The 16,124-nt window shown below is 60.9% G+C and overlaps 6 protein-coding genes across 6 annotated transcripts; 2 read left to right on the top strand and 4 right to left on the bottom strand.

The window, feature by feature from the left end:
* Window positions 1-36: 36 nt before the first annotated feature.
* On the bottom strand, window positions 37-2,307 carry PAN0_018c5721 (oligomeric complex COG6; the record flags this gene model as incomplete). Its single annotated transcript, XM_014798949.1, has 1 exon — window positions 37-2,307. One exon carries the CDS (start codon window positions 2,305-2,307, stop codon window positions 37-39), a length of 2,271 nt encoding a protein of 756 aa, XP_014654435.1.
* Window positions 2,308-2,588: 281 nt separating this feature from the next.
* On the bottom strand, window positions 2,589-3,461 carry PAN0_018c5720 (mitochondrial 37S ribosomal protein YmS18; the record flags this gene model as incomplete). The annotated part of the gene is made up of 1 exon (XM_014798948.1): window positions 2,589-3,461. The coding sequence occupies one exon, from the start codon at window positions 3,459-3,461 to the stop codon at window positions 2,589-2,591; it is 873 nt and encodes a 290-aa protein (XP_014654434.1).
* A 613-nt stretch (window positions 3,462-4,074) lies between these two features.
* On the top strand, window positions 4,075-5,622 carry PAN0_018d5719 (glycoside hydrolase; the record flags this gene model as incomplete). The annotated part of the gene is made up of 1 exon (XM_014798947.1): window positions 4,075-5,622. The coding sequence occupies one exon, from the start codon at window positions 4,075-4,077 to the stop codon at window positions 5,620-5,622; it is 1,548 nt and encodes a 515-aa protein (XP_014654433.1).
* A 224-nt stretch (window positions 5,623-5,846) lies between these two features.
* On the bottom strand, window positions 5,847-7,694 carry PAN0_018c5718 (secreted peptidase-S8; the record flags this gene model as incomplete). Its single annotated transcript, XM_014798946.1, has 1 exon — window positions 5,847-7,694. One exon carries the CDS (start codon window positions 7,692-7,694, stop codon window positions 5,847-5,849), a length of 1,848 nt encoding a protein of 615 aa, XP_014654432.1.
* A 3,393-nt stretch (window positions 7,695-11,087) lies between these two features.
* Window positions 11,088-12,854, top strand: PAN0_018d5717 (lipoprotein; the record flags this gene model as incomplete). Its single annotated transcript, XM_014798945.1, has 1 exon — window positions 11,088-12,854. The coding sequence occupies one exon, from the start codon at window positions 11,088-11,090 to the stop codon at window positions 12,852-12,854; it is 1,767 nt and encodes a 588-aa protein (XP_014654431.1).
* Window positions 12,855-12,883: 29 nt separating this feature from the next.
* Window positions 12,884-16,111, bottom strand: PAN0_018c5716 (glycoside hydrolase family 115 protein; the record flags this gene model as incomplete). The annotated part of the gene is made up of 1 exon (XM_014798944.1): window positions 12,884-16,111. The coding sequence occupies one exon, from the start codon at window positions 16,109-16,111 to the stop codon at window positions 12,884-12,886; it is 3,228 nt and encodes a 1,075-aa protein (XP_014654430.1).
* Between the last annotated feature and the right edge of the window lie 13 nt (window positions 16,112-16,124).

Here is a 16,124-nt window from a genome sequence, read left to right as displayed (position 1 = left end):
TAGCAGCCGTGTGTGCATTGCGAGGGGGTATCAGATCTAGAGGCCGAGGAGGATGGCTACGTCCTGGGGGGAGCGCTTGACGTGCACATCGTACTGGTTGTTCGGATCGGCGAGCGCCTCGACGAGCACCTGATACGACCGAGTGAGGCTCTTGAGTGCCGTGTGGTGGACATCTTGTCGCGAGGCGGGCGAGGCCATACGCGCGAGCTCACGCGGCGTGAGCAGATCGTCGTGCGCCAAACACTGCTCCAGCCGCTCGAGCGCCTGCACCACCTCGGCCTGTCTCGCACCCGCCACCTTCGACGCCGGCGCCTGCGCCGCTTCCATCGCCGCCAGCACGGGTGCGAGTCCCGCGCGCGCCAAAACATTCGCAGAGTGCACCTGCGCCACCTCGGCCAGCGCCGCATCGAGCCGGGCACGAAGCTCACCGGTCTTGGTCGCGGCGAATGGGTGCACGCCCAGCGTGGACACGAGCACGTCGAGGCAGTTGCATTGCCACACGAGCGCCTCCCATCGCGCCGCCGCTTCCGTGCGCGATCTTGGGCGCTTGGAAACGTGCGCCTCGGCCATACGCACCACCAGCGTCACCAGCGCATCCACCAGCGTCGCCAGCACAAACTCAAAGCTCCCCAACGATGGCGTCGGCCCGTCTGCCTGTGCCATCGAAGCCTGGGCGTGTGCTGCCGCGTCGTCCTCTGCCAGCGAGCGCGAAAACTCGCCCATAAGCTCCTTGAGTGTCCCCAGCGTGGCGAGCAGCGGTGGCGGTGGCGAGAGATCCGATTCGATAGAGCCGTCGTACCGCTCGATTCCCCTGCTCTGCCGTGTGAGTGTATCGGCAAAGGCGGCCACAGCGAGTTCGGCGAGTTCGGCGAGTGTGCGGCTGAGCGATGCGCGCGAGCCGATGGTCTTGTCCATCGTGGAGCGGTAGAACTGCACCAGATGCGCGAGGCGGTAGGATGTCACGCTGCCTTCCTGCGAGCGCAGCGTCTGCCCGATACGAAGCTTCAGTGGTCCACAGCATCCGTCGAGATTCGAGTTGAGCACCTCGCGCACCAGCGCCTCACCCGCGCCCAGCCGCAACGACTCTGCATCCGCAGCGCCCAGATCCACCGATCCCTCGAGCCCACGTCTCCGCTGTCCAATTCGCCGCCCACCCTCGCCCTCCTTTTCGTCAAAGAGCGCAGTGAGAAACTCGCGCTCCGAGGCGACCGTCTGGTGGATCCAGGCGAGCATGTCGCCGACATACCGCATGGGATCGTGTGCATGCAGCTCGATCGGACCGGGAAGGTACGTGGGTGGACCGGCACCCACGGTGAGAGCAGCCACGAACGCGCTAGCGAGGATCGAGCTGCGCGTCTGCACGAGCGTCTTGAGTGCCGAGCGCAGTAGGTCTTGCCGCGACTCGCGCAGGCGGCGCGTGGCCTCGCGCAGGCTGGGCGACACTTCGAGACCCTCCTTGACGGGCTGGCGGAACTCGAACGAACACCACTTGTACAGCTTCTCATACGCCTGTTCGAGATCGTGCGCCGTAGACGACATGATCTCCATGCCTGCACGTGTCCCCCCACCCGCCGCCGCGGCTGCTGAGGAGGCCGAGGTGGAGGCGGGTATGGATTCGGATCCCTGTAAGAGTACCTGGCACTCGGTGCGGATGCGCACGAGCTTGTCCATGATCTGGAAGAGTTCGGTCGATACACGCACCTCTCGCGAATCGATCGCCGCGCGCTCGACCGGCGTGAGTGTGAATCTATTCAGAAAGAGCTGTGCGACGTCGATCTGGACGAGTGCGGCGGCGCGTTGGCGTTCTAAGCCCTCTGCATGCTCGACAAGGTGCCGACTGGCATCGTGTGCGCACTGGATCTTGTCCTGCATCGCATCGCACGACGAATGCATGGCTGCCACCTCGTCCGACAGCCGCACGAGCCCATCGTCGACGCTCCTCAGCACGTCGATGATGCTGTCCATCGCGCTCAGCATGCGTGCGCGCACATCGCCGTCCAGATCGCGCCGCGCACGCGCCGTGTCGACCAGACACAGCTCTTCTCCGCCTGCGCTTGCTGCAGTGTGTCTGCCGGTGTCTTGATCGTTCAGAATGGAAGGCGAGACGGGATACATGCTCGCGAGAGTATCGAGTGCGGCTTTGACCTGCTTGGCGTCGTGCGGGCCCTGCAACAGCACCGAGCGCACTCGTGATGCGATGGGCCGTGGCGTGGACGTGGTTGTGGTGGCTGCCGATGCATCGTCCGGCGCGAGACGGGAGGATGGACCCGGCTCCGATAAGGGCGACCGCTGCTGTGCCGTTGCCATGGTGTAGGCTTGCGCTCCTAGGGTGCGGGATGGGTTGGAGGGGAAGACGCAAGCCGCACAACGCCAAGTCAGGGTCCGCTCCGTGGTCTGTGCTGTGAGAGTGCGGAAGTCGGCGAGCACTTCTTCCCGCTCAAAAAGTCGAAAAATGTTAGATCCGATCCGGTCCTCCCCTCCAGCAATCACTCGACTCACTCCCATCGGACAGAAGAGACAGAGTCTGTGAACACAAGACTGTATGGAGTATGGACGGGGTAAAAGTACACGAGGATGACAAAAGGGAACTAGAGCATGCGGCGCTTCTTGGGCCTTACACCGCCGATCTTGACGGGGGTGTTGTCGGTCATTTTGCTGATGAGGTTCTTGGTGGCCTGGCCCTCTCCGGCGAGCATGGCACGGTAGACGGCTTCGCGGCCCTGACCGAAGCCATTCCAGAGCACCTCGAGGTGCGAGATGCGCCATGCGTCCTTGAACTCGTTGATCTTGCCAAACATGGCGAAGGCGGCGCGGTAGCCGGCCTCGTAGCCAGAGCGGGCGGCCTTTTTGAAGCCGACGGAGCCGCCGGAGGCCGAGGCGAGCGGGTCGCCCGAGGGCGAGGTGAGCGTGAGGATGGTGTTGTTCCTGCTGGCGTTGACGAACAGACGGTGCGGCTGGGCGGAGGACGAGGAGAAGAGCGGAGACGAATATCGCGAGGCCATGGCGCCACGAACGGCAGGACCGTTGCGACCGGCATCGCGGAACGACGCGCCCGAAGCATCGTCCGCAGCGTCTCCGGCAGCACCAGCAGCATCAGCACCTGGAAGCGAAGAGAATGCAGAGACCGAGCCGAGAATGTCGTCGAGGTTGGACGACGCCGGTTGCCTGCCGCTCGAAGAAGAAGAGGCATCCGCATCGGCTTCTTGAGAGGACTGGCGCTGGAGTGCGTCCGAGACGGTGGCGCTGCCGGCTGGTGAGGGATCCGTGCTGGGCTCTTCCGATGCTTGCGACTCGAGCTGCTGTGTCGACGCCGACTTGTCCGCGTCGCTGTTGCATCGTGCCGAGGACGAGGCGAAGGTGCGTGGGCGCACGAGCGAGGTGGAGGCGAACTGCGAGGCGTGCAGATCGGATGCGACGAGGCGTCTGGCGGGTGCGCACTGTCTTGCGATTGCGCGCAGCATGATGTGCGGTGGCAGGCGTGTCGGGACGACGAGGAGAAGCAAGATGCTGGTGCAGAGGGAGGATAGCAGCTACAAATTTCCCACACGGCCGCCGCCGACTTTCTTCTCGCGGGCGCTGCAGCGGAGCCGACTTGAGTGTCCAGCCAGTCATGCTTATGTGTGCACCTCAACCACGTGACAGCCGCGTTCGAGGCTTAACATTGGAAAGCAGCGCCAATTGCTGCGCGAAATTCTATTTCTATTTTATTTTCCGACGCGGCTCAGGGGCTGCAGCTGAGTTGCTGTGCGACTTTCCCGAAACGGAAGGTGGAAGCTCAGCGCACAGCTGTCAAACAACGAAGCGAAAGCTCAAACAGGGGCTTCAACAGCCGCCCCCCCCTCCCCCCACTTCATATGCAGCCCCCTGAGCGGACTGCAGCCCAGCGGCATCATGGTGCAGCAGCCAACCCAGCGCAACCGCCCCACCAAAGCGTCCCTGAAAGTCGGTTGAGCTTCTACCCGCACTGTCCTCCTCGTCAGCTCTCGCTTTCATCTTCCCCTGTCCCACTCATCCATCCTTCTGTTTGTCACCACCATCGTCACGAATAACGAACCATACGAACCTTTCACGAACATGACTCCACAATACACGTCGTCGTACGGCGGCGACAATCCGTACCGCTCGTCGGCTTCCTCGTCGTCGCACCATGCTTCCTCGCTCGGCGGGCACAGGGACGAGATGCAGGAGCTGCATGCTGCGCCCTCGGGCTACATCAGCCAGAGCCCTTTCCTGCCCACGCTGCCTTCGGCGCCCGAGTCGCTGGCGGGCGGGCACTACATGCCGTCGTTCGAGAGCCGCGACTCGCTGTACAAGAGTGCGAGCTTTGACGACGAGCGGGACAGCCTGTACAGTCGGCGCGATTCGGATGCATGGGGGCTGTACGATGCGCAGCACGAGGGCGCACGTACCTCGCTGGCGCTTGCACGCGAACGGTACATCTCTCGCAAGCAGGCGGCACTCGCAGCCAACGATGGCGTCTACGACGTAACCCCGCCCAAACCCTCGCGCTTTACGCTCAAGCAGAAAAAGTGGATGGTGGGTGTAGGCTCAGTCGTCACTGCGATTGTGTGTGCGATTGTCATCTTCTTTGCCACGCGCAACAACACCAACGCCACCATCGTAGACCCTCCCTCCTCCTCCACCAGCGGCACAAGCAAGGGTGGGAAGCCTACGGCCGGGGCGGTAGCATCGGACCCGCACGATCCAAGCAAGTTCACCAAAGACCCGAGGTTGCATCGCTCCATGTACGGGCTGTGCTATACACCCTTCAACGCTCAGTATCCCGGTTGCGGGGCGACGCAGTCGAATGTGACCGAGGATATCCAGATCATGTCTCAGCTCACCACGCGTCTGCGGCTGTACGGTGCAGACTGTGATACGTCGCAGCTTGTGCTCGAGGCGATCAAACAGACCCAAGTCGACATGCAGGTGTTTCTGGCCGTATGGGTCGACGACAACGCCGCCACCTTCCAGCGACAAGTCGACGAAATCGTAGTTGCGCTCAAGAAGTACGGCTCGGATCATGTTGCTGGCGTAACGGTGGGTAACGAATTCCTCCTCAACGGCGGATCAGTCACTACGCTACTCTCCCACATCCAAACGGTCAACACTACAGTCAACGCACTTGGGCTCGGAAAGTACATCCCGATTGGTACGGCGGATGCAGGATCCATGGTGACGCTCCAGCTCGCTTCCGGTGCCGACTACGTCATGGCCAACGTCCATCCATGGTTCGGAGGGCTTCCTGTCGACCAAGCTGCAGGATGGGTGTACGAGTACACCAATACCAATGCACCTTCGACTGCGTTGACCGCACCCAATAAGCCAACGCTTTACGTGGCAGAGGCGGGATGGCCTACGGGGGCAAACGAAACACGGCTCGAGACGTACCAGGCTGCAACGGCGGGTGTGGCCGAACTCAACACGTTCCTCGCCAGTTTCGTCTGCCAGTCCAACGCCAACGTCACCCAGTCCAACTTGCAGCCCAGCTTCATCTTTGAGGCGTTCGACGAGCCCTGGAAGGACGCCCTTTATGGCGGCGTCGAAGCGCATTGGGGTCTGTTTGATGCAAACAAGAAGCTCAAGGACGGCATCATCATTCCGGACTGCGCGTCTCCCTAAGCGATCCATCCCCCCTGCGCGCGATTTGTACTTCTAGCATCCTCTTTCAACACACGTCTTTCTGCCTGCTGCCTTGACAGCTGCCTTGAGCGTGCGTCCCATCATCGCCCCATCTGAAAAGTCCTCGTCCTTGCCGCACTCTCATCCTCTCAACTCGCCTCGCACTCTGTCACTATTCTTTTGCACATCCAATCAGAAACTTGAATTGTCTCTACACGGTGGGATCAAGGCAGCCTGGAACGGAGCTCCACAAAGTCCGGCGTACCGGCACCAGTGACCGCATCCCAACCCTTCTTTGCGGGGAATCCGGTGACGTTGCATCCCGCCGCGCTGCCACTAGTAATATCGTTGAGCGCCGGGGTTCCGATCCACTTGGAGTAAATCAGCGGGTTGAGGAATCCCAACGACGACTTGCCCTCTGCGATCCTTGCATCGTTGAGCAGACCAATGACCGAGGCGAAAGTGGGCGACGACGCCGAAGTGCCGCCGATGAGATAGTTCTTTCCGCCAATGCGGATCTTGTACAGCGAGCCCTGGGCGGCCACATCCGGGTAGCCACGGCCGGTCTTGTTGTACAGCCCCTTGTACTGGCTTCCGAGCGACTGGACGTACTTGTTGACCACGCTCGCCTGGTAAGACGGGATGCCAAAGTAGTTGGAGAATCCACCGCCCGAGAAGAATCCTGCGATATCATCTCCCACTGCCACCTCGGGTGCGAATCCCTGTGTGGCACCCACCGTGGTCGCGTACGGGCACGATGCCGGGAACGCCGGCAAGAACTGCCTCGTCCCCTTGGGGCTAGTCGCACCATTCGACACACACTTGCCGTCGCTACCCACACCGTTGTCTCCCGACGAGTAGATGGTCGAAACACCCCTGGCACCCAGCGCCATGATGTAGTTGCACACCCTCTCGGCATACGCCCTGGGCACCGTCTGCTCGTCATCGCCATAGCTCGTACTGAGCACCTTGGGCAGCTGCGCGTCGCTGAGCGAAATGAGATAGTTGAGCTCCTGCTCGTACGGCTCGTTGGTGTTGTTCACCGTGGCCAGATCAGGCACAAACGGCGGCGACCCACCCGTGGTGTAGTAGGTAAACGGAATCGGGTACACAAAGCCACCCATGGTCTGGACATCCAAGTTGGCCTCGGATCCGGGCATGCTCTGGGTGTTGAGACCGCCGTTGATGCTCTGTACGGTAAAGTTGTACGACTTGGCCGCATCGGGACGCTGCTGCTGGAGGAATCCGGAGAAATCGGCAAAGTTGGCAAACTGCTCGAGGAAGCCACTGATGCCCAGCTTGAACTTGTTGGCGGCCCGGGGCACGTAGTCGATGGTCTTGTAGAACGTGCGCAGGCACTCGGACGTGACGACGCTCGTGTTGCACGCCGCGGGCTGACCGTTGTCGAGCTTGCCCTTCTTGGCAGCTGCGCTCCTAAAGTCGTGCTCCTCCTCGTCCTCGATGAGCACCTTGATGTTGGCCACGTCGTTGCTGTGCGCTCGCGGCTCGGTGAAGAGCGTAAGCGGACCGACGTAGTCGAGGTGATCAGCCACATGCTCGGGCACCGAGTACGTGGGGCTGCGCACGGCGAGTGTACCGGTACGCTTGTGCTGGTAGACGCCCAGATCGGCATTGAGCAGCTCGCGCGCCTTCCACACGGGCACGTTGACGCTGAAGGTGTCCATGGACGCCGAACGCTTGGCGAGGGACTCGTCGATCTCGACGCCAGCCTGGCGCAGCCAGAGCTCGACCTCGTCCACGGTGCGCTTGTGCGGCTGCAGGTAGCTCGACACCTCGTCGGCCGAGAGGTGGCGACCGTACAGCTCGTGGCTCGGGTCCGACGTCTGCTGGAGCCTCTTTTCGAGACCGGCGACGTCGGTCTGACGGAGCGCAAAGCGCAAAGCGACGGTCTGGTGGTCATCGGCGTCGGAGCGACGCACCCACGTGTCCGGCACGGGCACCTGCTCCTTGACCACGAGCGTCGAGGCTGGGTCGCGACGCACCGCCGCCGCATCCGCCATCAAGGCGAGCGACGTAAAGGCAACCAGTGCCTTGACCGTGATGAGCTTCATGGTGGAAGCGAATGCACGGGAGTCGAGGTGTTGTCAAAAGACGGCCGCGGTGAAGGTGATTAGAGGGAGAGGGGCCGTCCAAAGAGGGCAGGTGGAGTGGAGTTGGAGGGGTACAACAAATGTCCAATGGATGGGATGCGTCGATCTGTGAGGAGCAGATGTGAGACGCGGTATATATGTGACGGCGAGGCAGAGACGACAGTCGCACGCGGAAGGAGGTCGGTTGCCGACGATGAAGAGGAGCGGCAAAGCGGCAGGTGTGCAGGACAATCGGCAGTGCAATCAGAATGACGAGCCGAGCTGGGATCTTCGAATGCGTGCTTAGCGTTGACGCCGTGGCTAGCGTGCATCATGGCCCAGGCGTGCAACGGCGTCGACGAGCAATCGGCAAGCGGAAGGGACTGCGCCGAAGCTTCAACCGCCCGTTTGGTCAGCCGTTGCGGCGGGGGCTAGCAAGCGAGATCTAGGACCGGGATGCGGATCAGGGTCTTCCATGGCCGACTAGTGGCTAGCGGCGGAGGGGGAGTGTGCGTAATGATGGGTAGCCGTTTTGTGTTGAATCAAACTGTTTGGTAGCCGAGAAACGCGTTGCAGCGGTAGGCTCGGCTGGACAAGGCCGAGGCGGCGGGTGGTGTGAGTCTGTGTCGTCTGAAGGAGTCTGCGCATGTATGGCCATTGCAGGGGTGCAATCACACCATCGCGCCGTCGTGATTGGGCGCGCAAGCATTGTATTGGTCGGGGCTGAAAGGAGGCAAGAAGAAAGGCGTGCGGATGTGGGGTAGCGACGAGCTGATTGGGCGGATTAGATACGTCCGGCGGTTACAGTGGAGAAGCGGCGGCGGCGGCGGCGGGTGGAGTCGACGGAGCATGGTGTGCCGGTGCATCCGTCGGCCAAGATCTGTTGCAACTCGAGGCGATTGGTGTGCCGCCTGTTGTAGGGCCTCTAGCTCGTCTGATGTCTTTGTGAAGCATTTTTAGTGCAACTCGCTTATGCACCTGCATGCCCTCGGCTTGGCTTTGCTCGGATGGCTTTGCTCGATTGCCTTGACGCGGCAGTGCGGCGGAATTTACCCATGTTGCATCGACAGCCATAACCCCACTTGTCGTGGCGGTGGCGAAAAGATGCCGCCGTGAATGTCGCACATGAAATGGAAGCACGGTGTTGGATGGTGGCGGAAGTGTCAAGCAGCGGTGTTCAAGCGGCTGCCGGCGGCGCGGAGTGCAGAGTGCGGAGTGCGAAACCGGCGAGGGCTCAAGTCGACAGATGAAGAGACGGCCATGAAATCCGGCGATGCAACTCGTGCAACTTTTGCAGACGCAGAGCGACCTCATCTCGCGGCTCCCCTCGATGCCGGCCGGCTCTGGTGTGCATCGCCATGTGATGTGGTCGAGCGCGTGATCGATGGTCAAGGTTACGGAGAGCCTAGGTCCGAAGCCGACGACGCTGCGATGCCGGCGCCCTGCGTTGTCGGCATTGTCGGTCGGCTCCTCTCACAGATGCTCGTGCGGAAGATCAGCAGCGAAGCAGGTTGTGGAATCATGATGCCAAGGTCGGCCAGCTTTGGGAGTGATGCCTTGTGATTAGACCTGTGATCTAAGGTCGGTGGGCGATGCTGAAAAATCGAGTTGTTTGTTAGGTCGTCTGTGAGTTACGATTGCATGCTCAAAATCGGCCATCGGGATCAGGCGGGTCTCGGCGGCAAGTTTCAGCTATCGGCGATGGCCAGGTCGCCGTCGAGTCCAACGTGCGATTTTGGTCGAAAACGTGAGCATCAAAAAACAGCACGAAAAGCAGATGCAAAAAGGAGACACCGAAAATATGAGACCACGCTCCCAGCGTCTAGCACCGGTCAATTGGCCGAATGCACGATACGATGCTGGCGATCCATCGGCGTTGCTTCAACATAGCCGCTGTTTGTTAGCCGCTGTTTGGTACTAGTGAAGGCCACCTCGGCGAGGCTTGCACGTGCAGTGCAGTTTTCGACGTGCCGCGTGCAATGCGCCGTGGCGGTCGAGCTGTAGACTCTACGCGACTCGAGTTGCGGCCCGATTTGGACAGCTCGGTTGAAATTGCGACGATTTGTCCAAATGTGCCAAAATTTGGCTGCGGGAGCTGCCCGACGGGAAGCTGCGCCAACGCCCACCTTCGCGGCTTTTGCACGCCCAGTCGGCGCGAATTTCTGTGCCCCCAAAAAACCCTCGCGATGAGACGGGCGAGACGCATGTCTTGTACCTGTCACTCGCTCCCCGCGCCAAGACGGGGCATCCTTTCCTCTTCGGGATCGCAGACCTTCCCGCGTTGCACCCTGGATGGACATCCTCAACGCTCGTCACTGACGATTCTGCATCAACTCAACCCCTCGAGCTAGACCTTCACCATGACAGTCATCGAGAGAAGCTGGCATGACTGCCTGCCGAAGACACCGAGCGGAGTCGTACAGGTAGAAGCACAGGCGGAATCTCAATACCGGCTGCTTCGGCCGCGGAGAAAAATTAAAAACCCAAAAAATCGAAAAAAAAAGAATATGAAAAAAAGGGGCAGGTCGAGACGCTTCCAAGTGGATCCCGCGCCATGCTCCTGGAACACCGTTTCAGCTTATGGCGCCCGTTTATCCGCACATCATCCAGTGAGACGGAGTGACAGGGTGGCTTGACACACGTCTCTGCTGCTACTCATGCTAGACGCTAGCTCCAAACTCAAAACCAAATGAGGCAAGACGCCTTCTTTCCCCCTCTCCCGCCTCTGTGCTGTCACTGTGCGGATGCAAATGCATCATGCAGCCCGGACGTGCATCGGCCTAGCCTTGTCTGGCCTTTCCTATTGTGACTCAAATCCTTCTGCCGCCTGACTCCCTGCCACCATCCTCCCCCCTCCCGTGTGCCATTGTGCCCGCGCTGACAACCGTGTTCCTGGCCCACATCTCGCGGTCGAGCTGGTCTCGCCTCGTGCTCCGGTGCCTGGAAGCTTCCTTTCCTTTCCTCATGCCCTTTTCCCTAGCGAGCCGCGCTCACCACCTGCCCAATTGGGCTTCTCTTCCATGCAGCAGCTACAAATCGCCGGTCGTACCTTTCTAGCTCCGCTCTCTTTTTTGTAGCAGGGCTGGCCCCTGCTAGACCTGCACGTTGGTGGCTGTTGGCTCGGTCTGCAGCATCGTGCGCCTGGCTTCAGCTCGGTCAACATAGCCGCTGTTGCTGTCTACTCTCCGCCAGATCCTCGTGCAGTGCCCAACTCCGAGCGTTCGGCGCAGAGAATCCGTCCCAATCTCCGCGCTGAGCCACAAACACTTATAACGACCCCTGGGACGGAGCAGCGGCTGGATCTTCCGCTCCCCATCCCTCGTCCCACTCATCCAAGGATCCGCTTCGGAACGTATTCCCGTCGATACCGCCACGATGAGGATCCCGGCGCTCACAGCGGGTATGCTGCTCGCCGAGCTCACGGGTACTGCTCAACCACCTGCACACCTCAACACCGGCGCCCAGACACTTTCGGACGGAATTATCTACCCCAAAGATACCCACATTGCGCACATCGAGCCGCGCTACGTTTCGGGATTCGTCGCTCCTTCTGGCTACACCTACAGCTGGGTCGTTGATGGCTATCGCTTGGCCATCGACACCAATGGCAACAAGAACTACCTCACGCGTACGACCATTTCCAAGGACGCTTCGTCCACGACGCAAGCGCACGTGAATGCCTGCACCCAGTTTTGCGAAAAGACCCCAACGTGTGCCATGGCGTCCGTGATCAGGTTCAATGGCTTTTCGGAAGGAAATGTCGTCTGCGCAGTGTATAGCGCCACGGCGCCAAAGTCCGACGCGGTTTATACGACGGGCCCGTTCAATGGTCCCGGTCAGGTCTCGGCGTCGTATACGTTCAATAGGAAGGCCGGAAAGGTGCCCGGCACGTTTACATCGACTGTCACTACGTCGAGCGCGCTGACGACGTCGAGCACAAGACCGGCAACCACTAGCTCGGGATTCACCACCGTTCGAACGTCCACCTCGACGACTTCCACATCGAGGTCAACAACGCCTGCCGCTGCCACTAGCTCGACTTCCACAACACCCGCCACTGCCACCAGCTCGTCTTCGTCCTCGGCTACTTCCCCAACAACTTCCTCTACCTCCACAAGCTCCTCTTCGAGCTCGAGCTCGAGCACGGGCACGAGCACAAGCACCAGCGCGAGTGCTTCTGCCACTGCCACAACCACCACCACCACGGCACCCGTCTACGACCAGTGGATGTGGGTCGACGTGCCCGGCACGCAATGTGCCGACGGGAGCGCGACCGGATTTGCGCTCAACCTGCACGCGGGCGCGAGCGAGCTCGTCATCTCGTACCAGCAGGGCGGGAGCTGCTACGACTACAACTCGTGCTACGTGCAAAAGACGGCGTACAACATCGATTCGGGCTTTTCCAACGCGACGTTCTGGGCGCAGAATCAGCCCAACACGCTCAAGTGGTGGTTCCCCTTTGCACGCGACAACCAGTGGAACCCGTGGCAGAAGGCCAACTATGCCTGGATCCCGTACTGTACAGGAGACTGGCATGCGGGCGATAACACGGTGCTCTACCCCGGTGCCTCCTCCGCCACCAATCACCGCGGCTGGGGCAATGCCAAGTTGGACATGGCCAGGATCAAGCAGATGGTTCCGACGCCTTCGCGGGTATGGCTGGCGGGGTCGAGTGCCGGTGCCTTCGGTGCGATTCTACAGTACCAGAATGCACAGAACATCTTCAGCGGGACTCGAGTGGATTTGTTGGCGGATTCGGGCGAGACGCCCAAGTCGGCCCTAGCAAGACCCTCGCAGAACATCCAAACCCCGCAATGCCCCACGTGCGACGACACCAGTTTCGACTCGTACATCGTCGGACTCGCCAAAGCCAACACCGGCTCGAGATTCGCAAGCATGAGCTGGAGTAACGATACCACGATCCCCGTGAACCAGGGCGTGAGCTACGACGACTTTAGCCTCGAAGTGGCAAGGCTGTTCAAGCAGCAGAACGCCGAGACTTCGAACTCGCGCAACTTTATGGTGCAGGGGAGCGGACACATGCTGCTGTGGACAACGCAGTACAATGCGGCCGATGGATACACCCAGGCGACGTTCCTCAACAAGTTCAAGACCGACGATCCCGGCTGGTCGTCCCACTAGATATACCCGCTGTACCAATTGAGATTCGACTAGAGCATGCCTACACGTCGTGATTCGGGGAGGCCCAGCGTTGTGCGGGCCGAGAGTTTGGCGTGTGGTTCGATGACCATCTTTTGCAGCACGAGACCCGGTTCGAGCGGCCACCATCTGAGCGTGTGCTTGCCGTCCTGCGTCGCAGCCGATGAGGAGAGGGAGGTGGTGACGGTGCGGATGTTGGCGCTGACCACGTTGCCCCAATCGGCCGAATTGGTGCCCGGCGTGATGTTGTCCGGCACGGGGGTCACCTGAACCCTCGACTTGGGATCAGCATCGAGTTCGAGGGCGTATCGCAGGGGACGCTTGTCGCGGTAGTTGAGCACGGGTGCTAGCCACGCCGTCACGTTGAACGCCGTCTCGTTGCCCACGGAGTGCGGGAGGTAAAAGTCGAATGCGAGCGAGGGCCCGCGGCCGAGGTTGGCGGTATCGTTGCGGTCAATCGACTCGGCAGTGGGCGGCAGCACGGTCACTGCCGATCCCAACAGCCCGTACCCGGCAAGTGCCTCGATGTACGCCGGGGTGAAGGAAGCGTCTCGTGCAGACTCGATCGTGGCGTGCGTAGCGAGCATCGAGACACTGCCGTCTGGCGAAGCGACAAACGTTCCTTGCTCCACTTCATCGCCAAGCAGGCACGGATCGACAGAGAGCGATACTGTAACGTTGGTGGGTGGGCTCATACCGGGCAGTCTGTCGTTGTGGGTGGCGTTGATGTAGACCATGGCGGTGCGCATCTGTGCAGCACCGGTGCAGCTTGGGCTGGGTAAGGCGGTCCAGTCGACAGAGAGCTGCACCTCGACCTCGTCGTCGAACTCGGCGCCGGCCTCGAATCCATCGCTGCGTCTACGAACAAACCTTGCGCCCTGGGTGGCGTTGGCCGAGTCGGTGGCGAGTCGATGCGCCACACCCAGCCACGAAGCATTGGTGGTGGCGGAAAAGGAGAACTTTTGCGCGTCACCGGCGCTGACCCAGATGCTGCGTCGCTGATCGCCACTGTACCGGGTCAACGCGGGCAGTACCGGGTCGGGGCAGTTGTACCCGTCGGCGCAGTTGTACTGGTTATCACCCGGCCATGCACCCATGCTTCCATCCACGCCCACGCGAAGATTGCTGCCCAGCGCCGTATCCGGCCACGAGTCGTCGAGGTGCATGTACGAGAGGGGCGGGAGCATGTTGCGCATGGGCTGCTGCCAGTACTGACCCCCCATGTGCGGCTGGCTCATCATATGCTTCCACTTGCCATTGCCGAGCGAGTGGTACGCGGCGGTCAGCTCGACATCGCGCGCAAAGTGCTCTCTCGCACGTTGCGCCCAGTGGTTCGCAGAGTTTTTGGCCTGCGTACCCGCGAGGTTGTTGCGGCCCACGGCAACGTGCATGCGGTTGAGATTGGCACTCGCCAGCGTAGGGTATGCCACCAGCTGGAAGAACGCCTCCCAGTTATCCCCGCCACGGAAGTAGGGTTCGAGGTCGGACACCATTGTTTCGAGACGATCCCACTCGGCCAGCACCGACTCGGCCTCTGCATGGTTGACGACCGACCAGGTGGTCGCGTTGACCAGCTCCGGTTTGATGCGCGAGTTGAGCCACGAGTATCCCCGCACCACCTCAGCGACCTTGAGATGCTCCCCATTCGCACCGGCACCGAAAGTTTTGGCGGCCCAGGTATCAAGCCAGGTGGACACGTTGCTGGCGTGGGTGAGGCGCGACGAGTCGTAGGCCATGTCGAGCATAAAGTGAATCGGCACCTCGACGGGCTTGAGGTCGCCGACATTGAGCACAAACATCTCGCGCTGTTCGTTGGCAAATGCCACATTGAGCTGCTCCCACGCATTCACCAGATTGACCGTATTCACCCACTTGTACGACCTCGGCGGCCCCACATAATCCGCATGATAGTAGAGTCCCGCTCCGGCCGACCGCTTCTTCTCGTCCGCAGTGGGGATGCGACGGATAAAGCCAAAGTTGTCGTCGGTCCATAGCAGCGTAATGTCATCGTCGACGCGGAGGCCTTCGTTGTAGTAGCCTTGCACTTCGGTGTAGAGGCACATCATCATCGGCACACCCACTCTCGATGCGTTGGTGGCGGTGTGGGGGAGGAGGCTCTTTTGCTTGGCCATGATCGACTCGAGCAGCTCAATGTTCGCTCCATCCAGCGCCTTGTCGCCGTTGCCCCTCATGCTCATTGTGAACATGGTTTCGAGTCCCTCTGCGCGGTCGACACCGTACTGCCAGTACGTCGTAATATTCTCGCTGTTCTTGGTATAATCCCAAGGTCCCTGGTACCAAGTATTCCACTCGGGGGTGTTGCGGGCCATGGGTTCCTGGTGGGATGTACCGAATACAATGCCCATACGGTCGGCGAGGACCTGGTTGGGGCCTGCGGCACCTTTGCCGTGGGTGCCGTTGTTGGGGAGGTCGGGGAGGCCGGCGACGGCGAAGGAGTCGGCCCACATGGCGGGCCAGATGAGGTTGGCGCGCAGACGCAGCAGCAGCTCGAATACGTGCGTGTACATGGCGTCGCTGAACGACTGCGATGCATCCGGTGCGAAGGGCCCGCCAAAGTGCGTGCGCGCCCAGTTGGTGAGTGCAGGCGCTTCGTCGTTGAGAAAGATGCCGCGGTACTTGACCATTGGCGGACCATGCGAGCAGGCATTCCCTCCAAACGACCCTTGCTTGTCGCTCGGAGCGTAGTAGATGGAGGTGTGGGTGGTGGTTGGCTGGACGTCGGCGAACCACTTCCACGGGCTCACACCCAACTCCTCGCTGAGGGTGTACAGCGCATAGGCGGTTCCGCGTCGATCGCTACCCATCAGCACGACGCCTTGGTTGGGGAGGAGGACGGACGACCACGACTCCCATTTCCCCTCGAGCAGCGACGCTTGACTCGCCACACTGCTGTGCGACTTGGCGAGCGCCTGGACAAGCGCAGAGTTGGATGATCCGACAAACACCACGCGCTCCGAAGTGGTCTGCATGGCGGAAGCCGCACTGACATTGCGCACCACCACCTGGGCGTCGGGGATCGTGCGCATCATGTCGGCCGCCAAACTGGCTGCTGCGTGGTGGATGACGGCAGCATCGTCGCGCGAAGTGAGAATCGAGGTGGTCTCGCCCGTGCGAGCGATCGCATACCCACTGTCGTTGCCCAGACAGACATTGTTGGCGCCAATAGCTCGTGTAAGCACGGCTAGCAACGCCCATATCGCGATAATCATCGTCTTCATGTTTGCTGATCTA

This window comes from Moesziomyces antarcticus (genome assembly GCF_000747765.1).
Source record: "Moesziomyces antarcticus DNA, scaffold: scaffold_v10018, strain JCM 10317, whole genome shotgun sequence".
Taxonomy (NCBI): domain Eukaryota; kingdom Fungi; phylum Basidiomycota; class Ustilaginomycetes; order Ustilaginales; family Ustilaginaceae; genus Moesziomyces; species Moesziomyces antarcticus.
Note: the sequence above shows the minus strand (reverse complement) of the source record. Positions and strands in the feature narration are given on the sequence as shown.